Source organism: Perca fluviatilis, chromosome 15 (assembly GCF_010015445.1).
Source record: "Perca fluviatilis chromosome 15, GENO_Pfluv_1.0, whole genome shotgun sequence".
NCBI classification, from domain to species: Eukaryota; Metazoa; Chordata; class Actinopteri; order Perciformes; family Percidae; genus Perca; species Perca fluviatilis.
Genome location: NC_053126.1, coordinates 18,431,452 through 18,455,410, shown reverse-complemented (window position 1 = coordinate 18,455,410; position 23,959 = coordinate 18,431,452). Strand labels below are relative to the sequence as shown.

General features: G+C 39.7%; 2 protein-coding genes across 2 annotated transcripts; one reads left to right on the top strand and one right to left on the bottom strand.

The window, feature by feature from the left end:
• Positions 1-8,567: 8,567 nt before the first annotated feature.
• arf2a (ADP-ribosylation factor 2a) lies at positions 8,568-16,849 on the bottom strand. The gene is made up of 5 exons (XM_039824054.1): positions 16,699-16,849; positions 13,917-14,071; positions 13,704-13,814; positions 13,471-13,595; positions 8,568-10,884 (listed from the first exon to the last, which is right to left on the bottom strand). Exons 2-5 carry the CDS (start codon positions 14,059-14,061, stop codon positions 10,723-10,725), a joined length of 543 nt encoding a protein of 180 aa, XP_039679988.1. The 5' UTR covers positions 14,062-14,071; positions 16,699-16,849; the 3' UTR covers positions 8,568-10,722.
• Positions 16,850-18,024: 1,175 nt separating this feature from the next.
• wnt9b (wingless-type MMTV integration site family, member 9B) lies at positions 18,025-23,959 on the top strand. Its single transcript, XM_039824052.1, has 4 exons — positions 18,025-18,247; positions 18,896-19,149; positions 20,847-21,112; positions 22,555-23,959. The coding sequence occupies exons 1-4, from the start codon at positions 18,162-18,164 to the stop codon at positions 23,014-23,016; spliced, it is 1,068 nt and encodes a 355-aa protein (XP_039679986.1). The 5' UTR covers positions 18,025-18,161; the 3' UTR covers positions 23,017-23,959.

Sequence of the window (23,959 nt, the reverse complement as noted above, 5' to 3'; positions counted from 1 at the left end):
TGATTAATCCAATCCAATCCAATCCAAATTTATTTATAGAGCACATTTAAAAACAACAACAGTTGGCCAAAGTGTTGTACAATCAGAAAAAGAAAAACATAGAAAGAACACAATGAACACAAAACAACTAAAGGACAACAGTTTAACAGCAAAATGATAGTAATATTGAAAAGCAACTATTGTAATGTGTTAAAAGCCTGAGAATAAAAATATGTTTTAAAACGGGATTTGAAAACAGACAGTGTAGGAGCCAACCTAATATCTAGAGGCAATTCATTCCAGAGTTTAGGGGCTACTACTGCAAAGGCGTGGATTATGTGGTAGGAAAGAAGAAAAGCAAAGCAAAAACAAAAAACAAATATCTATTATTTTTTTGGACTTATCTCTAATCTTTGCTTTTTTGAAATATTAGATAATTGGATCAGTTTGAATTAAACCATCTGAGAAGTTTAGAGGGGAAATCTCTCTTTGGTGGAACTGCTAACAACTCATAGATATCTGAAACATGGCAAGCTAGGGCCCCCGACCAGACACTGCTTATTTGTGAGTGGCGGAGCTGTATAGTAACGAAGTAGAACTACTTCACTACTCTACTACTAAAAGGCTGTATCCGTAGGCCTACTCTACTGGAGTATTATTTTTTTCTCCTACTTCCACTTTTACTACATATTTTCGATGAGTTTAATACTTTTACTCCGATACATTTTTTATGTGCTGCATCGTTACTCGTTACTGTTGTGAATTCCTCACGCTACGGAGACTGTGTAGGTCACAGTGTGTGTACGTTAGTTACGTACTAATTATGTAATTTACGTAAGAAATCCCCGATTGCGTTTTCATTACAGTCGCCCGTTCAGAAGTCAGAGACGATGTAAGTTTGTACTCTTTCTATTTAGCTATTGTTGCAGCAGATGAATCTATTCCTGAGTTGTTTCAGTCTGCAGTGAGTACTGAATGTTAACCGTTTGACCCTGTGATGTGAGGCTGCTAGTTTATCTGTATGTTGCTAGCTTGCTAACTTTCCACTACATCACACGTTACTAGCTAGTGTGTGATACGTTTTTGGGGGCTTTAATCCTTACTGTGCTGGAGAGGATGTTCATTTTACTTGCACAGTGTGATAATTGTACATTTTATTTCAGTATTTGTTAATATTTGTTATTTTTAATTAGGGCCGGGCGATAAATCGATTTTATCGATTAACTCGAATGTGTAGTTAACATGGATTTGTTTAAATGAAAAATCGATTTTCTCCTTAAAGTGATGGTTCGGAGTAATTCACCCTAGGGTCCTTTGCACCATGACCTCGAGCCAAACACCCCCCCCATAAGCTTTTTTCACCTGGGTCGAACATTGGGAGAGTTAGCGTAGAGTAGCGTTATCAGTTGAATAGCCTTAGCGCGCGCGCGGGGGTATATGGACCAACGTTTGTTTTCTGTAAGTTACCCCCACTAATAATGTCGATACAACGTCTCAAAGTAGTACAAATAGGTTATGCTCTCATTAAACGATGGATTGGAAAGTTTGTAAGTACACCAGAAGTTTATGTAAATAACACTTGCCTGCTGGCTTCTCCTCTCTGCTGTTGTTGTTGCTGCTGTAAGACGAGTGCTTAGGGCCGTCTACAAATTACAACACCGAAAAGAGATGCAACAAAAATATTTATTAATTTAATTTTTTTTTGAAAGTAAGTGCTGTAGTATAACTAGCAGGAGACAAGTAATAATTGAGGTAAGTTTGGAGACATTACGTTATTTAATCATTGAATTAATAAATATTTTTGTTGTAACTCTTTTCGGTGTAGTAATTTGTAGACGGCCCTAAGCACTCCTCTAACTGCAGGTAGCAGCAGCAGCAACAGAGAGCTGAAGAGAGCAGGCAAGTGTTCATAAACTTCTGGTGTACTTACAAACTTTCCAATCCATCGTTTTATGAGAGCATAACCTATTTGTACTACTTGTAGACGTTTGGTATCATTTCGGGCATTATTAGTGGGGTAACTTACAAGATACAAACGTGGGTCCGTTAGCCCCTGCGCTAAGCTATTCAGCTGATAACGCTAATCTCCCAATGTTCGACCCAGGTGAAAAAAGCTTCTGGGGGGGTGTTTGGCTCGAGGTCATGGTGTAAAGGACCCTAGGATGAATTACTCCGAACCATCACTTTAACATCCGCCGACGCTCCCCTCTGGGCTCCCGTAGCTCCGAACGGGCTCATTATATATATGTCAATGGCTCATCCCTCCCCCCGCGCGTTTGCCATAGAGATACACAAACAACATGGCAGCGACAGGGACTAACATTAATTATTTTCTTAACCAGTCGTTTCATTACTTACTAATGGTGCGTTCTTTTTGTCGTGTAATCGCGACTAGTAGCTTGAGCGTGACGTCACATCCGTGTCGATAAACGAATAACCGCGGGTTGTTGCATTCTTTTTGTCACACAATACTACAAGTCGGAGAAAAGATGGATTTTTGTAACATTTTTAGTAACATTTAGGATTCTATTCACCCAGCTATTGACATATTACACACATATATTTCACAGTTTGATACATGAAAATTACGTTTTGATTAACGTTAACGTTAGGCTACTGCTCTGCTTTCTGCTCAAGACTCGGCTTAAAGCCATTGTTGTCATATAGCAACCGAGCGTCTCTAGCCAATTTCAGCTGCACAAGCTACAAAATAACTAATTAGGTGGTATTTAACTCCTAATAAGACTGTAGCGACATGCCTATAGGTAGCAGTATACAGCGCGCTATGTGCGTACTTCTTCATTTGGCTACTTTAACAAAGACAAAAGGTGCTTAAAATTGTAGATAACCACAATGTTTACTACGTGTGATGCACGACGTAGCCATCTTTGAAAGTGAGCTCGGGGTCCTCTGAGTTTGACTTGACGAGTCGTAAATACGACCTCGGGGGCGTCCTGTTTGCAACTTCCGGGTCGTAACTCCGGAAAACAACTCGTAAAACGACTTCGGTGGACAAAAAGAACGCACCATTATCTGTAATCTCCGCCGAAATGACCGGTCGCTCGCGGTGCACTGTCCCCGGCTGAGAGTCACCTATTCTCGGATAACTGAACCACCAGCTACAGCTGACCTGAAGGAGCACCATGCGGGGCACCAGAGGCGGTGTTGAGGAACTCTTTTGCGGCTCAACACATCTACTAAATGCCGCTGATACAACCGAGCTGTGACGGAGGTCTGTAGCGGCTTAAACAACTTGTAATGCGCTCTGTAGCACGGAGTTCGCTCGACGTTTGTTTTTATCGTTACGAAGGAGCTTGCTACTTATGCTACATTCAAGAGACCATGGGATGTTAACGTACATTACTCAGCAACAGGTGAAAATAGGGGCAAGGTTGCGCAATAACGTTAAAATGATTTGAACTTTTAGCGAGGAACGAGAAGTGAATTAGCTGTATGTGTGAAAACAGCTTTATCTCACGCATCCGTTTTGTTGTTGAATATATAGCCGCCCCCCCCCCAAAAAAAAAACTCAAACCAATTTATATTTCCACAAAATTGGCATGAATAATCATAATGGTATACATGCCCCATATGTGTGCGTGTGTGTATGAGTCAAAACAAAATAAAACTTGTTTTGAACATTTTCTTTGTCATCTGCAGATTGATTTTAAGTAGAGGGAGAAAAAAATTGATTTAAATCTTAAATCGGATTTTTTTTTGAAAAAATCGGGGATTTTATTTTTAGGCCATATTGCCCAGCCCTATTTTTAATATAATATATTTAATATTTGTTTATTCCTTTGGCTACAGCCTTGGCTAAACATTTGACATAATATAAACAATATGATATTCAAACTTTTGACTGCTTTCTTTAATAACTAAATAACACAATACTTGTACTTTTACTTTCAGTATTTGAGTAGTAAATTTTAAAATAAACTACTTGCAATACTTAAGTACAAAAAATGTTGAATAATTTAGTAGTTTTACTTAAGTGTGGTGCTTAAAGAGCACTTCTACTTCTACTCAAGTCACTTTTTTGATAGAGCACTTGTACTTTTACTCAAGTATGGGTCTCTAGTACTTTATACATGTCTGATGAGTGGTAGCCTACCAAAGTCGAAAAACATTGGTACATTTTTACAAGTGTATCTACTGGTTTTTTTATGTCAAATCTTAAACTGAAAAGTAACTAATAACTAGGCTAAAGCTACCAAATAAATGTATTCGAGTAAAAAGTAATATTTCCCTCTTAAATGTAGAGTAGAAGTAGCATAACAAAGAAATACTCAACCTCAAAACTGCACTTCAGTACAATACTTGAGTAATGTAGCCACTTGGTTACTTTCCACCACTGGAGGTCATGGAGAAGTAACAATGTCAGTGCAAAGAGGGATGCTGAGAAGTCAGCATCATGGTGGAGTGAGCGAAGAGTTAATGTGCTGTGAAGTCACACATTAAGGTGAGATTTAGTGGATCTGTTGTCAAGTGTAGCACTGTGTGTGTGTGAGTGAGGGGGGGGGGCTGTGTGATTTTACATATCCTATTAGAATTATTTCAAGTAATTTCAGCATTGTCTGATAGTCAGAGCGTGTGAGAGACTGAGGTAGATTTTGGAAGGAAAGATGTCATGTTGGTGGCAAATGTGTTGAACCAGTGAAAGTGATTCAGATCCACAGTGCTGGAAAGATGATAATCACTTCAACTCAACCTCAATTACAAAGCGGGATCTTTCTCATACAAATATTACCAGATCAGGCCATTGAGCATCTTGTAATTCCTACATAAAGGGGAACTGGCAGCTGCTGCAAGTTGAGGGATGATGTGCCTACGATAGACCCTCTGTTCAATGAAAGAGCCTTAGCAAAATAAAAGTATAACTACGTCCCCAACCCTCTGCACCCCAGTGTGTGTATTCCAAGCTAAAACCTGTATCACAGTCAATGTCTTGTCTCCTGCTCTACCTTCTCCATTTCTACTCAGTTGCTCCCTATAAATACATAAGGTGCTGTTTCCAAGGTAACACCTCTATGGAGAATTGGACACATGAAATCTAGATGGAGTGGAAAAGGAGGGTGAACAGTGATCTGCAGGCTTATTGATTGTCAGAAAAAAAACCTAATCTTTACTGTGTCACCGTCTGTCCAGCTGCGTGCTGCAGCGTGGCCCTTGGGACTATCAATCTTCATTAACCCAATATGTTATCCCACAAATTATGCCTTAGACCTATGAGAGAGAGGCATGTCTAAAAATGACTCCCATTAGTGTCAGGAAATATGTTTGGTGTTTGATCGGTTGCTGATTGGATCATTTGTAGCCTATATCAATCTTGTCATCTAACTCCTGGCCCAAAATGCTGGAATATTCCTAGTCTACATTGTTTGTGTAAAGTTGCTGCAGTCCAGAGCAGAAGATCTCTTTTATAGTGCACTTTGAAGCCATGGAGACTTATCAATATTGTAAGCAGATCTGAACGTGCAAATTCATGTATTAGTGGGAAAATGATAAATAAATGAACAGCACTAACATCCATATTGGTAATCAGTGGCGCTATATGCGGCGCATAGGGGTGCCAAAGCGATGGTAAAACAAAAAATAAATAAATAAAAATATATATTTTTTATATGTAGCTGCTTTTGTGCATTTCTAAATCATTTCTGCATTTCCTCAATGTTACATAAAATTGTAAAGGACTAACAGGCTAGACTAGGCGCCCTATCTCAGAAGATTCCATCATAGAATGTTGACATACTGTAGAAGAGGGTGCGGGGGGGGGCGCTCCCTACTATGGCCATGCCAAGACCCCCCATAGACAGTATATAAACCCGGGCTATTGAAGGGCGGGTCTTGAGCGCTGTGAGCGCTGAGCGAGCAGGTAGCCTACAGTAGGCCTATAGTGAGTTGTCGTCTATGGAAAAAGATGGATAAAGCAAAAAAGCTGTTGGGGGCTAAAAATAGAAAAAGAAAGAGGGAAAAGGGGGACACCCCTTATCTGATGCCATCATTAGGCTGATTTAAGAATTGAATTTAGGCTGCTATATTTACCAGTGAGTTCATTTCATTCAGGTGTGAGGATGTTGGATCAGGAAGACAGGGAAGGCAACAGGTAGGTCTAACATTAGGTGGAATGTGTAGGGGGAGCCACTTGATACCAACAGATTCATTTCTTAATATTATTAATATATGGAAAAACTAATATGGAAAATCAATTACATAATGTTTGTTTGACAATATGTCTTAGTGGAGAAGAACACAGGCACGGAGTGAATAAGACAGATATGAGGTCGGCGATGGTATCAAGTAGAGATGAGACCAGTGATGACATCAGGTAGGAGTTCTATTAGTTAGACCACACAACACCAGTATGGTTTGAAGTTCTGTTCCAACGTATTCACTGTGTCCTTTTTTGGGGAAAAATAGTGTAGACAGAGATGGAAAATATAACAATTAGCCTATGTCTGACAGCGGGGACGTAGTAAACAAATCAGAACGCAAATTTAAACATCCGCAATGCATATGCTCGAATGCCATCAATGATGATTTATTTATTGTAATGAAAATTCAGTAGGCTACAAGAAAAAGTGGGCTACAATAATGTGGTTGCCACGGGGACAATCAGGGGTGATGATTAGGTTGCCACTTTTCACAATTTGGTTGTGACAAGTGGCATTAAATAGTTATGTTGAGCCCATATTTATATATATGTATGTACATATATATATATATATATATATATATATATATATATGTACTGTATGTACATATATACAATATCATTATTTCTAATTATGGTAGGCCTACAGTGGCTGTATGATACTTTAAAATAAACTTTTTAACTTTATTATTTAAAGCCCATACATGATTTGTTTTGGGGGGGACACCAAAATTGTTGCTGCATACCCCTCTGACACTGGGTAGTTGCACCCCTGTTGGTAATGATTCTATCAGTAAGAGTTGTTTTCTGGTGTGGAAATCAGCCTACTTGTTAAAGATGTTCATACAAGGCCAAGTCAAGGCAGATATGATAGTATACACTTCCGGTGAACACCTTTTCCTCTTTTGATTGCTTTATTTTGAAAGTACATACCGGTAATGTAGCGTCTCCTCCATCAGAATCAGAATCAGAATCAGAAAAGCTTTATTGCCAAGTATGTTTACACACACGAGGGATGTGTCGTGGTATCGTAGGTGCAAGTCACATTAAAGCATTAAAGCAACATGCACAAACATCCATGGTCTCCTCTCTCAATTTACCATAGACTCAAATTACCTGTGTATTTAGAATCATGAGTGTTCACTGCCCTCCAGTGGTTACAGTCAGGAAATGCAATATTAGATTACATTTTCCATTTAAAAAGATGTGTATTTCTGTAACTAATTGCTTGTGACATTTCTTTGATTTATTTTTTTAATTGAAAGCATTGTCTAGGCAAGTGGCTTGAATGAAGAAGTGATTCTTAAATGATCACACAGAGCTGTTGGGAACATCAGTTTGATCCTAGATACAGATACATTGTAAAAGGTTAATATATATATATATATATATATATATATATATATATATATATATATATATATATATATCCGGTGTCTTTGTTAGAGTGTGCGCCTAGGAAAAGGAAAAAGATTCACTGATACTGCCCACTTTTATTCATCAGACTCTTTTAGAAATTGGAATTCACCTAATCAGATGTGTTGGCAGTGTAACACTCATGTTAACACCTCTTCACTACAAGTCTACTGGAAATAAGATGGTTGGAAACAGAACATCTTTGTATTTTTTTCAAGCCACATACCCATTGTTTATTCACCGTCAAAGCAGAATAACTATGTTGGATCTTATACCTTAAGAAACTAATTCACAACTAGTTCATCAAAGGTCATAATTTTTGCTGATTGCACACTGGAAGGAAAATTAAATTAAGAGTGAGAGGATGCGGTGGTAGATAATTATTTTTAAAGCTTTAGATGCTGCCAGATTATCTTCTTGTAACTTCTTCATGTAACTGTGGATATATTGAATTATGAAATCATCTCGACTTGTCAGGGAAAAGAAATCAGACAAACAAAAACAGAGCTCTTGTTGGAAACAATTTTTCTGAACAAACATGATATGGCCTGAAGAGGACAGATCTGTGTTCTGACCCTGTTGACTGATGGGTGACACATTGAGGATGGCGTGGCGGATTTACATGTCTGTACATTTTACAGAGCAGGAAAACACGACCTGAAAGGCAACTCACATTGTTGACATCTGTCAAAAAAAAAGTGGATGTCGGACAAAATGGCTCATTTAATCTACACTCAACAATAAAACATGCTGGCAGGTTTACAAAATAAAAAGGATTCATATTCTGAATTCTCACTCTTTTTGAGCGGTTATATGTCTTGCACAGTGACCTAAGTCTTCTCATAAATTCATAATGGATTTGCCCCTAATTAAACTATCACTATCATGTTATTTATGTGAACTTTACTTTGGCTGCTATAGAGGAATTTGAAAGGATTATCTGTGAGGCATTTAATTCTCATATGAATACCATGAAATGATCCAAGTTATTCCAATGGAAATGCCAGTAAAGCAGATGTACAATAGAGATCTCTTTATTATTATTATATCAAATGTTACAAGCTTTAAAAAAACATAAGGTTATCCAGACAAACATATGCACATACCTTGTCATTTGTGAAACTTCCTTGAAAAGTGAATATTCACATCTGAACAATGGTATGTGGATGATACACATACCATTGAAATACATTTTCTGACAAAATATTATACATTATACATTTGTATTTCTTGTTGTATACCAGATCACATCACTTGGCTGGGTACTGAATTCAATACTTTTTAGGCACCGACTGAATTGCCTCTATAGTATCGAGTATCAAAAAATGCCTTGTCACTCAATACCCAATTTCAATACCTAAGGAGCAAATATCGTAGCTGAAAAATAAAAAGATGTGTGCCATAATGTGTAATGTTGTAAATTCCTTTTGTTTTATAAAATTGGTATCGAAAAAAATAACCGGTATCAAAGTAACGGTATTGGTATTTAATTTTTTTTAATGATACCCAGCCCTAATCACTTATCCTATGAACTCTACTGATGTTTAAGAAATACCCCAACGTAAGGACAAACAAAACCCCAAAAGAATAGTCGATTGGCTATTCTAACATCCCAAGAAAACTTAACTAAAAGCCTAGTCCTAGAAAAACAGAAGGGAAAATTAATTTTCCTTTGGAGGTCAGTGTGATATTATGACCTTGGTGTGCACAGTTCAAGATTGGTTTCTAATTAATCACAGTAGCCTTTGGCATCAGTTTTACTTTCATACTTGTACATTTGCATGTGTGCTGTTGGAGAGCGATGGGAAGGGTTATTGTCTATGGGTTCATTGCAAAGGCTGATGGATAAGCCACTGTCTTCACATAGGCCTGTGTTGTGCAAGTTGCTGAGGTTGTGCAAATGGCATTACAGGGACATCATGTAAATAACTCCAGGGGAATAAAGCCTGAAGCATCATGGAAGCATTTACAGTGCTGATACATAAGGGGACCAGAGAAAACAATTCCAATTCAACTGTACCTTTAATCAAAGACAATTGTGTGTGCTCTAGAAAACCACAGGTGGGAAAACTCATGCCCTGCAGGTGAAGCAAAAACTGAACCAAACCCAATGGGCACTTTATGAATCAAAACAATTGGTCCTTAGAGCATTTGCACACCTGGCACGTCAGCTCATGCCAAAGTAAACCAGGTTGTCTGTGCATCAACAGAAACATTAAAAAAAGAAAACGGTCACAAAGAAATATATACAATAGAAAATAAGACTACCAGTTAATAAAAGAGAGTGGGAGAAAATCCAAAAAACAAAAGGCCTCACCGTTCCAGTAACTGGACGAGGCTGAAACCCAAACAGCACCGGAAGGATACACACATCCACCAACAATGTAGTAGCTACACACAACACACCTCCATATATGTAAACATACACTGCAACATTTATTGCCTTTACTAGACCCAGTCCTGATGGATCTTTTAATGCTGTGTGTGTAAAAAACAAGACCACATGTAAATATATATCAGGTTATTGCCATAAGAGGGATAACATTTAGAGGTGGCACTGAATTCAATTTAAAAACTGAAGAAATGATTCAACAACTTCTCTTCAGAAACAGAGAAGCCGAATACATTCTGACCGTAACAGCATACAGACTTGGGGGATTCAAACATTTAGGAAAGAGAGAAAATAAATAAGTATCCAGTGTTCACTGTAGCAGTCAAAATCAACTTAAATCCACCAAAACTCAAAATTTTCAAAACAATGTGAACTGATCTGGGATGTGGGATATTTTACCGTATCAAACATGACACTGTGGTATACTGTGTGTCTTCTTTGCAAGGTGAATAAACAGTTCAAAAAGGCCTTAATGTCACTAGCAGATTTAAAAAACAAAATTACGCAGGACTCAACATCCTGTGTCCTTTGCTTTGTGGAGACCATTGGCTTTGGATGGCCGACACTGGAGGAATGAGATGCTTGAGAGTTAACGGTGTTCAAGGCCCAACATGGCTGCTCCCACTCACATATCCAAAAAACACACACCTACAGTACACAGATGCAGGGATAGCATTGGCCAAAGGTCCAACACTTCAGAGGAAAAAGAGAAAAGGAGAGAATGAGACCAGGAACCAGTACACTGCAGACAGAGAGGACAGACAGGAGGTGGAGTGATGGATCATTTTGCTTTCTTTAGCTGGTTAGAAAGCCAGTCGAGACCCTCGTAAAGACCATCCCCAGCAGTGGCGCATGTGGCCTGGATATACCAGTTGCGATGGCGCAGGGAGTGTAGGCCCAGCTTGTCTGTGATCTCAGCTGCATTCATTGCATTGGGCAGGTCCTGAAAACACAACACTTTATTAACGACAAGACAAAAAAGCAACCAACGTTCCCTGCTAAGGTATGCACAGATCACTTTCTTACCCCCCTGCTTTTTATCATGTATACTGACAGCTGCAGGTGCTCTCAGGAAGGTTACCTCATCAAATTCTGAGGACACCGCCCTGCTGTCTCTCCCTCATGGCCACAAATCTGATCATGGTGCTGCCCTACCTGCATTCGTCAAATTGTGCGACGAAAAATTGTCTAGACCTATATGTGACGGAAACTAAAGAACTGATAATTGACTTCAGAAAAAGGCGGTGTTGAACATGAAGCAAGCATCATACATGATGGAGATGTACAAATCGTTCTTGAATACAAATACCTGGGAACTGAAATTGAATGAATGAGAACACAGACTTTAAGGCCCTGACACACCAACCCGACGGCCGACTGTCGGCAGAAAAGGCAGTCAGACTGATCAGTCGGCTCCCCGAGGTCCAAAAAGGTCTGCTCCAAGATCAATGGAGTCCAGCAGAAAAACCTCAGCTCTCTGTGGAAGGTGCAAGTGGTCCAGAAAGCTGATAAAATATTAACTCAACCTGACCATGCCCTTTTCAGTGAATTTTTAGTTATGCCATAAGGTCGGCGCTATTATGTTCCTGCAGAGAAAACTAATCGGTATGCAAATTCTTTTATTCCTTCAGCCATTAGGCTACTGAACACAAATCGCTGATCTATGCTCTTGTTGTCACAGGCATGTTGATGTAGATGCTGATTGTTGTCGTTACTCTTGTACTTATTTATTACATGGATGGGATAGTCTGTAAAAATGAATGATTAATAGTTTTCTATATCTGTATCTTTTAAGGCCAATTACAATCACCAATTGCTTAGTGCATTAATATCCTTAGCAGAATACTGATATGACATTCTGTATCTGTATCAGTGCTCTTATCCATCTTTTTAAAAAATGTTAACAATGCAACTTTTTTCAACAATATTATTATAATTTGCAAAAGCCTATAAAGACTGTGGACTTATGAACATCTCCAGACTAATGTTATACACATTTATTTGGTCCTTTAATATTGTGTGGCTGCCGATACAGAGGCCGAACAGATACATATAATACCTAAATGTTAATTAAATATGTATCTTACACCCTGTAGCCTAGTGAATCTAAAACACCTTATTTTTCAGGAGCTACTAAAAATATGTACGCTCCTTAATCAAAAATATTAAGTTTATACCGTAAAACTTCAAATAATAGCCCGGGCTTCTATTTACCCAAATCGCCGAAATGCACCGGCTTGTATTTGAGACAGGCGTCTATAAGAGACAGGCCTTTAATTGACAATAGGAGGTTACCACATTATATTAATTTTTTTTTAATTCGTATTATTCGTATTATTGGCCCTGATCATTTTACGTGAGACTCTGAGATGCTTTGCCCGCATGCTGTGGATCCACTCACACACGCTCACCTCCAGCTCTTCACTGACCTTCTTCCTCCCTCCACCTCGCAGTCTGGCCCTTTTGTCGTCTTCCTCGGACAGACGTTACAGTTCTGCTTTATGTTTACGCCATTCTCGCACTCTCTTAGGATCAATCGAGAAATGTCTTGCTGCTGCTTCTCCCGAATTTTGTTCGGCAAATTTGACAACTGTCAGCTTAAATGTCAAATCATACTTTTTTCTTTTTGTCTCCATGGTGGTATTGAGAGAATTAAGAAAAACTGAAGACTAAAAGAAAGTTCGTTAACCTGTTTGTTATGTTGCCATAGTGATGAGTCGTTTATGAACGGTTGCGTCTGTCACGTGAAATCAAATCAAAACATAGAACAAACGATCTGACGCTTGAATTTCCTTGAATTTCCCCACGGGGATGAATAAAGTATCTTCTATCTAAAAGATCAAATACAACCCGACACGAAAAAAAACAGACCAGGCCTCTATTTGAGACCGGCCTTTATTTACCCAAATCTGTTGTCACACCAGGCGTTTAAAAGAGACAGGCGTCTGTTTGGGACTCGGCTATTATTTGAAGTTTTACGGTAAGCTCAAATTATTGATACAATATGAAAGTGGGAGAGGACAACTGAAACCGACGAGGTGATAGAGAGAAAATTGCTCTGTTGGAGTTGTTGTAACAACAAAAACACTCATGGTTATACAGTAGTGTTACAGTAGGCTGTTTTAAAGGAGAGCAGGGCTGCAATGACAGCCAGGTAAGGTGGACAAAAGACAGTAGAGTAGCCCATACCAATCCATTAAAATATGCCCAAAATGGCCCCAGTACAGATCCCTAGGATCAGTACGGGAAATCTCTAATATCTAAACAAATCTAATAAATTGGGGCAAGTGCTGCTCTTTCACTTTCTCCACGCAGATTTATCCCGCCTGTCTGGGGGTTGAACCTTCCGATCTCAAGCCTGCTTCTCTAACCTTTAATTTACCACTGCATCTGCAATTGTTGGTCCTTTGATCATACCATTACGTTAGTGGACCAATCCCCTGTTCAGTGACCAATGATTAATGACCAATTGATAGGTGTCAGGTTCTCCCAATAATGATTTTTTCTCAGAACAGTGACTCAAATTCACCTGTTTGTTGGCAAACACAAGCAGCACAGCATCCGCCAGCTCATCTTCAGCCAGCATTCGCATCAGCTCCTCCTTCCCCTCACCAGCTCGCTCCCTGTCATTACTATCCACTACAAAGATAAGGCCTGAAAATGGAAAAGAGGGGAGGTTTGTATAAAGAAAGTGGATAAGGGTCTCCACATGTAATGGAGGATTCAACCAACAATGGGCTGGCAACATGAGAAGTCTCTCACCTTGTGTGTTTTGGAAGTAATGCTTCCAGAGTGGCCTGATCTTGTCCTGACCGCCAACATCCCACACTGTAAAACTGATGTTCTTGTATTCTACCGTCTCAACATTAAAACCTGCGGATGAAGGGAAAAACAAAAAGATAAATATGTTTGATAACTTGGCAGTGGTAAGACCATGCAGTGTGACAACGTGTAAAGATGCAGGAGAGGACTTACCGATGGTAGGGATTGTGGTAACAATTTCTCCCAGTTTGAGCTTGTACAGGATAGTGGTCTTTCCAGCAGCATCCAGTCCTACCATCAGGATCCTCATTTCTTTCTTGCCAAACAAGCCTTTAAACAGGCTAGCAAAAGCTCCCATCTTGGCTCACCTGCAGAAAGAGAAATATTATCGAGTGGCCAGTTCTCTAAAAATATAGATACCAAACCGTAAACCATGACAGAGATCATTCATTGAGTGTTAATGTTCCACCTTCATTTTGTTGTTGGCTGACCTGTGACTTTAAGATTGTTTCTGTTGGTTACAGATAGCTGGCAAATTGGCAATGTTGCTACAGACAACACTAAACATCACCTCCGAAGGCCTATTAAGTACAGATGTCCTAATAAAAAAAGATTCTGATCCGAGTCCTCCAATATTGTATACTGGCCAATACCAAGTCCAATCTGATAATTATATTTACCTAAATGCGATTAAATATATTTGACACATTAAAACAACAACAGCTGTAGCTACTAACTCGGACATGTCTTACTGTCTAGCCTGTTATCAAGTTACTCACAGAATGAATGTTATTTAGCAACCGCTTCCATGGGCTGCCGCCACAGTGTTTGTCATTTTAACTGACAAAAGCTTGATGGTGGTGATGGTTAAGTGATGAGGTAAACAAAACAGACCATTGCACTTTATATCAAAGTAGTGGTAAGTTAGCTACTTTTGCAGTGTAAAGTGACTTCATTGAGCACATGTTCATCAAGCTACCCATTTGGCCAATTACATTTTTTTAAGTGACACTGCTGTGACATGACATCACAAAACTCCAGCATGCAGTACTAGTTCCATAAACATAACTGAAATACCCCAGCATTACATACAAGTGCATGTAATTATAATACATATGTCCAAATAGAGGTTATTCAATTTCTTTCTTTTGAACACTTATGAAGACCTTTTTAATACCACATAGAACAGCCTATAGGACATAACAACAATTTTCTAATGCTATAATGAATTAAAGCAACGCAACCTAGACCTTGCAGCAGAAAATGGATAGATTCGCCAATTAAAAAAGATTCACTCAGTTCATTAGATTTTTCTACACTGTTTTCTGCAAAGGCCTTTTATAAAGGAAACTGAATTCAATGCTTTTCAAGACTTTACAAGACCTGCAGATACTCCTATGTGCTCACTCTCTCTTGTTTTTAGATTAATTATGTAAAAATATGCTGGTTCAAACTACAATATCTTTAAGTAAAATCCCTCATTATGACAGAAATTTTCATCATGGACTGAAAGTCATGAAGCCAGGTTGGATGACAAATGCAGACCCATATGTAGACCAGTTGAACCACAGACTTGAGTTTAACCTGTACTGAACCCAACTGACACCAGACAGCCTTTGCTTGCTGTAAAGTTTGAATGCAGAAATCTGTGATTTAGGTTCCCCAACACGTTTACTTTCATTACGGTTTGTTAATAATTTAGTCTATAAAATGTCAAAAATTACAAATAGCTATCGCAAAAGTCAGAAAACATAAATTATGTAATTAAATTATTTATTAAATTCCATTTAATTAATCAATTAGCAGTTGCAGATTAATTTTCTGTTGCCTACTGTCAACTACTTTATTAACTGACGAATCGTTACAGTTCGAAATAGCTATCTAATATACTGTATGTCTCTTCGCCTTAACATTCAGCAAATTCTGCATTCATAGTCATGTTATGCTCCATGACAACCAATAAGGTTCTGTAAATCATGTTTCTGTTGTGTTTTTCTCAACCTGCTACCTGCCTATAGTTGTAGTTTCTGAAGAATGTGCACTCTTTTACTTACTTGTTGGTGCTAATCTCTATTGCACTATTGAGCTGCATATTTACCACACAGCTGAGCAAAACAAGTTGAGGCACAGTGTCTCTAGTTGTCAACAGACATTGTGTCCTAATGTAGCCTCAATTTTAGTATCATAACCATGTAGTCCTGAAACAACGAGTCTATTATTCGAAAAAAACAACAACAACGTATTGCCAGCTATGTAGATAATTTAATTAGCCTATTCATTTAAGTAATGTATCAAGACAAATGCCAAACATATGGGTTCAGCCTCAGTTTTATATCATAATTTAGGCTGGCTGGACAAAACAATTTACACTTCATTGATTCAGTGATTAATCGATATAAAGAAAACCTGACAGATTAATTGATAATGAAAAACTTGGGTTGCAGAACCATGTTAATAAATTAAAAAAATATATATATATATATATTTTTTTTTTTTTTTAAGTTACAGCATAGCTATAATCACAATTCATTTCTGTATTGGTGAAATCCCAACAAACCTATTTTTTTATTCATTCATCGGAGGCTAGGATAGCATCCTGCTTCTCAAACAAATGACGTACTTTCGATTAACGTTAATAGCTAACGTTACTCCTTTGAGTAAACAGGAATGTTCTTTTTTTCTACACCTTTATTTATTACAAAAAAGACAACTTACATTTTCAAGAGAGTTCACAGCCAGCAAACACATTTAAATTAGTGAGCTGACCATAAAGCAGGCGTTAACCCAAGCTAGCCTAACGTTAACGTTAGCTATATTTGAGGAAGAATAACATTAGCTAGATTACCGTTTACAGCATAGGATACTCCGTCACGTACAAATAAGACAGTGACTGACGTTAACAGGTTATTGCTCGCCACTTATTTAAATGAAAATGTATATCTAACTGGATATGACAAACTAGTGTTAAATGTTTAATTACAAATAATAGTTGTACCTTTACTGGTGCTTCTAAATCCTTCTTCCTGGTCTTGACCAAGGCTTAATAAATGAAGACTCAGACACGTCTCTGAATCTGCTCTGAACCTCCGGTGCTGAAGAAATGAAGCCAATGCGGAAGTGCCAACAGCTGCAGTTAATCGAGTGGCCACTTGAGGCTGGCTCCAAAAGGGAGTCAATCTCCATAGACCCCCATGTTGAAATCATTGACAGTCTATGGTTGAAATGCACGCCTTTCCAGCAGAATTAAACACTTTCACAGCCTGTTACGACAACAAAACGGGTTTGGATGTATAGCTAAGTTCTCCCTTCATTATAACTGTGTGGCGCATCATATCATTTGGAGATGATACATCTTGTCATAAAACACCCACAGGAGGAAGGAGGAGAGTGAGAAACGTTATTGGGTTATGGTCTCTTTTATCACCATACATTACAAAGAGAAAAGAAAAAAAAATATAAGGAAAAAATAATCTGCTACATCTCCTCAAATCTCAGATTGAATTTCTATATTGAATCCACTAGATGGGGCTCTATCCATGGTTGTTTTTTTCTCTCTAAAGGACCAATGAAGTTTGAAAGTACATGGAGTGTGTAGTTTAACTGGAAGAACAGGCTATATGTCCTTTAATAATATACTGCATGGTTGTGTCCTTTAATCTCAGGCTTCATGGATCATTTATATCTCATCCATATGGTTCTCTTGAATGCCGTGCTTTAATTTGTTTGCAAGATTGGTGGATTTTGCTGCCTAGAAGCAATGATTATAATGTAATAACTTATATGTCTAAAATGGGGAAATTCTCTTTTGCTTTATCCATGGTCAAGGACACTTCAGGGTGGATGTATACTGCCCTAGTTGGTTAAACTCCGGGTCTGGTGGAGCTTCGGGCTCTGATCATGAAACCACCATGCTGCTTTTAAATATGCTGAATATCATTTCTAAGACTACTGATCAACAGAATGGCAATTTATGCAAACAATTTAACCTTAGTTGAGTACTTAATGATTTGAGACCTACTGACCACAAATAAAAGCTCTAACATCAAAGAAAGGAGTTTTAAAGTTTCCCTAAAAATGTCACGATTTAAAGTTTTGATCTCAGTAAAATCTTGAATATTCTGGGTACCCATAACTAGGATGTGGGTACCCAGAAGATTCAAGATTTCTATATCACAGCAGGTAAATCCAGTCATTTTGCAGCTTCGTCCACCTGGGTGGCGTTACAGTGGGAGGGAATATACAGTAACAATAATGAGAGAATCCAATGAGGGTGCAGCAAGATGATGCCCCCCTCCTCTCCAGCAAAGGGCTCTGCCTCCCAGCGGACCACTGGGCCTGTCGCACCGGATTGAAAGTCTGTGTACATGTGGGGCCGCTTAAAGAGGTGCGCCGACCAAACGGCACAGACTTTCTCCGTTGAAGAATCAGCGAGATGAAGAGCAGCGCCAACCCGGCACCATGCGCTCCAGGCTCCCACGAACCGCCTGCTTATTGCGACTCTTTGCACTCTGCATCCTCCTCTCGCACACTGCAGCTTATTTTGGGTCAGCCGATTTGTTTTTTTACTTCTGTTCATCACATTTATTGGTTGCCTTTGTTGTTTGAACCCTTAGAGGAGATCAAAACGTCAACCATTACAAACTTTAGCCAAATTACGCACGCGTAATTGTGCGCAAACTATTTAGGTAAATTGTTATTGTGTTGTTCGAAACCGCTACAGTTTCTTGTCATGCTAATTTGTTGCAATATACTATTTCCCTCACCAGTTGTAATTTAAGATGTATCTCAACCAAATTAATCTGAATTATTTGACTATTCTTACGTTTTCCTGGATTTGTTAAATTACCGTTCATTTTACATGTATATGGATTTTTATTGTTTAGTGTTGTTAAAAATCAGAAAAAAAAATAAAACCCCATATTTTTTAGTTTAATTTTACTGACGGAGTAAATTAACTTTTTCCAGGTGGCAAGACTGAGTAAACAGCGTAAAACAACAAATTCGTCACATGTTTCTATTAGGTCTAATAATAACGGCATCGATGGAATACTTATTGGAAAATGTTTCACCGTAATAGTAGCCACGTATACCTACAGTTTATGTCAAAGTTAGATGCATTTATGCACTGCATTTATCAAAGACTAACTCACAAATGCAACTCATCGGGCTTTGTTTTTTCTCTCCTCTCCAAGGCTGACAGGTCGGGAACCCTTGGTGTTTTTACCAGGTCCGTTTTCCAATGAACCTCCGACAGGCAAGGCCCACCTGAAGCAGTGCGAGCAGATGACTCTGACCAGGCGGCAGAAGAGGCTGTGTCGCAGGGAGCCTGGTCTGGCCGAGACGCTGAGGGAGTCGGTGCGCCTCAGTCTCCTGGAGTGTCGGTATCAGTTCAGGAATGAGCGCTGGAACTGCAGTCTGGACGGCCGGGGAAGCCTTCTGAAAAGAGGTAAGAATATAATTTCAACACGCTTTACAGTTTTAGCACTTTGTTGATCCGTTATCTGAAGCGGCTTGCTGGGCTCAAACCTGACACCACCCAGTTGCGCAGTCCCTTTTGTGTATTTTATCTTTATTTGTCTTAATCTTTATTTACATCAAGTGAGACAGGTGCATAGCTGCCTTTTTTTTTTATCTACATCCACTTAGATGGCGGTATGTTTTTTTGTGTGTCCTGCTCAAGTGTCTCTGAGCAAGATACTAAAATGGGGTGCTGAGCCACATCTGCCTGCATGGCCCTGACGCTGATGGCAACATCCATTTATCTTAAAACCAAATGATTATCTACAGCAAAAGTAGTAGTATGTTGAGAACAAACGTTTTGGGTCAAGACTGGAAACAGTAATCATACATGATTGGGTCTACCTTTAATAAAACTATAGATTTATTTTTTAATCAATAGTGTGACTCATATGCCATGCAGAAAACACAGGGATGTGGTCAAATGTAAACATTTAAAGTTACATTTCCATATAGAATCGTGTTAATTATCACAAAAAATAGTATCAGTTAGAATCAGTTAATATATTATGTCTATGTCTTTAATAATAAAACACATACAAAATGGTTTTTAGACTATCAAATGTTTGTATTGATTGTTGCTGCCTTATTTCCTTACTCGGCCCTGATTTTACAACATAGAAATTAGCTTTTCTATTAATTTTATCTAACATTTGGAGAGATTTCTAGTAAAACATTTATTTTTTTAGAGTTGTGACAAAGTGACTATGTGATTCAAAGTCACAGTCATTCTTGTGTACTTCGAGCAACTGTAACACCAAAGCGTCTGTAACAATTACACGGGGTGACACTTCTAAATCCTTTTTCTTTTATTGTGTGTAACTTAAGATGTTCTGCACACTCCCTTGACTTGATACAACCCCTGAAAAGTTTTCAAAAAGTAGTGTACTTAAATACTTTTTCCATGACCTGATTCAACCATTGATTAGCTACACTTAAGATATGCCATACTAAATCACCATATTGGATATAGCTCAAGTCCTCTGCAGGTCTGCTGTGCACAGAAAATGCTTTATGCATATGGATATCAGTGTGTGGGAGAACATGAACAGGTCAGCATGGAGGTAATGAGGGAGTAGAAAGCCAAGAAATGTGGTGCGGTGGAGAGTGCTCAAGCCCCGTGGTTATTTTTATCTCGGGAAAGCGCCCATTCAGAGAGGAAAAGGGTGGCATGATTACCCACTTTCATCTGGGAAAATCCGTCCTAGTCAAAATAATAATTAATTGGATCAAAATATACCCTGGTGATGGCTCTGGGTGAAGCAAATAACAGTGTGTAACCAAAAGGAAAGAAGAGGAATTATTACACATGCCATTTTGTAGAATAATGCTGAGGTTGTAGCAAACCATGACAACGTAGTGAGCTCTTTGTAAACATTTTGGCTTAAAGGCTTACTCAGTGGCACAAAAGGCATTTGGATGATTGTAAACTATTAATTAATATCTTAAGCTATACACAGTTTGCACTCAGAACACGTTTTTTAATGACAAAAATAGCTCTTGCATTAAAAGCTTTGTAAATTCAGCTCTTTAAATCGGTCCTAGATATAGACAAATTTACATTTAAACATTAAAAATGTTTACACAACATTAATCCACCTCCTCTGTCTTTTACATCTATCCCAGCATTCAAGGAGACTGCCTTCCTACTGGCAGTGTCCTCTGCGGCGCTAACCCATGCACTCGCCAAAGCGTGCAGCTCAGGCCGAATGGAGAGGTGCACATGTGACGACTCCCCCGGCATCCAGCATCGAGAAGCGTGGCAGTGGGGGGTCTGCGGGGACAACCTGAAATATAGCACCAAGTTTCTCAAGAAGTTCCTCGGCCAAAAGAAGGTCAGCAAGGACCTGAGGGCTCAAGTTGACGCCCACAACATCAACGTTGGAATTCGGGTGAGTGTGAACAAATAAAGCCAAAGGAGTAGAAATTTTGCATCAGATGTGGTTCAGCAAAACAGCCCCCTCTTCCCTTTATGATGCAGTTGCCTCCAGAGGCATCACAAACATCACCTATACCTGAGCCACACTTAGCTCAATTAGTTGGGCTACAATTTTACACTACAATTATACCTCTGGCACACTCCAGCACCATCAGAGGATACAGAATTGTAAACCTCACCTGCATATTTTTCACAGTGCCAGCCAGACAAATGCCCCTTTATCTGCTGCCGTCGTTGGCCTTGGAGGATAATAAAGAGACAGAGGGTGAGGCAGTGCAGCAGGGAGTCAAGACTGCTGTGGGATCGTTGGAGCCAGGTGTTCTTAGACATGATAAAGCTTGCTGTGCGGGCCTACAGAAAATTAAAGGTCTCATGTCGGAGAGAACGATTATAACCGAGGCCTCTTTTTAATATACGAGCGAGCATTTTTTTCCACTTACTGGATCACTGTGCTCTTCATAAATCCACCTAATGTTCATAACCACCACTGTGTTGCTCTGAAATGGCAGGCCCCAGGGTCCTACTCCGGCAGCTCACACCTAGGGAGAGCCAGAAAGAAACAACACAACAGGAAGAACTGAAGGCATTAGTCTTATCTCATCTTTACTGAGTTAAATGTTTTCCTCACTTTACACCAATGTGGCCGAGAAGAGACCACGAGTCGCGTTAACAGAAACATGAAGTAGTCGGCGCCCCCCCTCATCTTTCAGTAATGGTGCTCTGAAGCCCCTGAGGGGTTCATACCTGCAAAGGGAGGAACTGAGCAGCACTTTTAAACCCAGAAGTACCCTCTGGCTCCCTCTGTATGACCTGTCTCTGGCCCCCGCCAAGACAGCAGCTCTCAGGCTGAGTGATCGCACTCTCATCACTGACCATCAAGCTCAGTGAACTATTAACCTAAATCAGGGGGCACCATGGCAAAACGCTGCTACTTTTTTTTTTTTGGCACTTCTTGCACAGAAATTCTTATCAATGTTTTCCGTGAGCAGGCATGTACAAAGAACAGGGTGGAGAGATTCCACTGTCTGCACCGTTTGTCACCAATGCCTCGGGCTTGAGGAAAGAGACAGGAGAGAAGCAGACAGAGCTAGTTTCAACACATTGAGAAAAAAATAAATTGCAAGAGCTGTCCAAGTGAGAAATGTGAGGTAAATGAAATACGACATTCTGAACAGTCCCCCTCAATCCATTATGTCAAAATTTTTGACTGAGGTGGGCTAAAGGTGCACGTTCCCAGACCACCACTCCTAACCCTCTACCCAGCCTGCAGGAAACTGTCTCACTCCGTCCAGATAGACCTCCCAGATAAGAGGACAGGTAATGAATCAAACTGAAAGAACTGACATCTCTGCATTTTTTCCCCCTCCCTTGCTTTTTTTTCTCCTCACATCTCAGGCAGTGAAGAGTGGGCTGAAAACAACCTGCAAGTGTCACGGTGTCTCCGGCTCTTGTGCCGTACGGACTTGCTGGAAGCAGCTGTCTCCTTTCCATGACACTGGACGGCTGCTGAAGTACAGGTATGACACCGCGGTGCGAGTGCTGAGTGTCACCAACGCAGCCACCGGGGAGACGGAGCTCGCTGGGCCCCGTCGCCACGGCCAGAGCCTTCGTACTACTGACCTGGTCTACCTGGAAGACTCCCCCAGCTTCTGCAGGCCCTCGCGCTACTCCCCGGGTACAGGCGGCCGGTCGTGTGCCAAAGACACCAGTTGTCAGAGTCTGTGCTGCGGACGTGGTTACAACACAGCCATGCGCCTCACCAGCCTGTCCTGCCACTGCCAGGTACGCTGGTGCTGCCACGTGGAGTGTCAGACATGTGTGAGAGAGGAGGAGGTGTACACCTGCAAAAACGCATAACAAATAATAAGAGAGAAGAAATATGAGAGAGACAAAGTGAGTTCATCATTGACCAGACATACTGTATTGACATGGCTGAACTATAAGCTCCTATAGACAATTCACTGAGGGATCTCACACCAGAGCGTGTCTTTGCAGATCTCCAGTCTGGCCTGCATGTGATTTGGGGAGGAATAGACACTTGTAACATTATAATATTGCTGGTTATTTGCTAATCATCACCGATTTGATACGCAGCAGCTTACTGTAGGTGAGGATGTTTTCAAACTACTCTGCTTTTCTCTTGCTGGATGCACTGAATTCCCACTCCTCTGGGACGTAGGGGAAATGAGCTCTTAAAACAGGTACTGGACTGGACGTCACCAGCAGTACGACGTCAGACCCCCGTCTGCAGGGGATCTCTTGACACTGACTTTGTTGTATTGTAATTACGTTGGCCCCTTCCACTTGACTATTTATTGTATCAGTCATTGTATCTGTTGTACTGCTGCTTTATACTTTAACCTTCTTGTAATTGCCACTAAGGCTAAAATTGCCTTAAAAGGAATCCACCTGTCTGTCTTTCTGTCTGCTGTGGAGAAATGTTAGGCGTTCATTTCTGATTAAAAAGCACTTAAGTTGCTCTTGCTACATATGATACAAAGTATATAATTAATCATAGACGTTAGAAAAATCTATTGGTCTAAATTTATGTTTAAACAGAATCACTGGAAGCTTTGAGGGGTGCCACTGATATACATTGTTACAAGCATTAACAGGGTTATTGTGTAAAGAAACAAGCTGGGTTTCAGTTGCTCTTATGGAAATGTCTATGGAAATCTCTACATGTAGCCTAATGTCTGCTCAACAGAACAAAGGGAACTACACGGGGTAATAGTGAGGGAAACACCAAACAGTGTCTTTGATAAACAAAAGAATGAAAAACGCTTCATTTCTGAACATA

Coding starts and splice junctions, on each gene's coding strand:
- wnt9b (XM_039824052.1), top strand. CDS start 18,162: ATGCGCTCCAGGCTCCCACGAACCGCCTGCTTATTGCGACTCTTTGCA. Junction 19,150..20,846: donor GGGAAGCCTTCTGAAAAGAG/GTAAGAATATAA, acceptor CATCTATCCCAG/CATTCAAGGAGACTGCCTTC. Junction 21,113..22,554: donor ACATCAACGTTGGAATTCGG/GTGAGTGTGAAC, acceptor CTCACATCTCAG/GCAGTGAAGAGTGGGCTGAA.
- arf2a (XM_039824054.1), bottom strand. CDS start 14,061: ATGGGAGCTTTTGCTAGCCTGTTTAAAGGCTTGTTTGGCAAGAAAGAA. Junction 13,815..13,916: donor TACCACAATCCCTACCATCG/GTAAGTCCTCTC, acceptor CTTCATCCGCAG/GTTTTAATGTTGAGACGGTA. Junction 13,596..13,703: donor TTACTTCCAAAACACACAAG/GTGAGAGACTTC, acceptor TTCCATTTTCAG/GCCTTATCTTTGTAGTGGAT.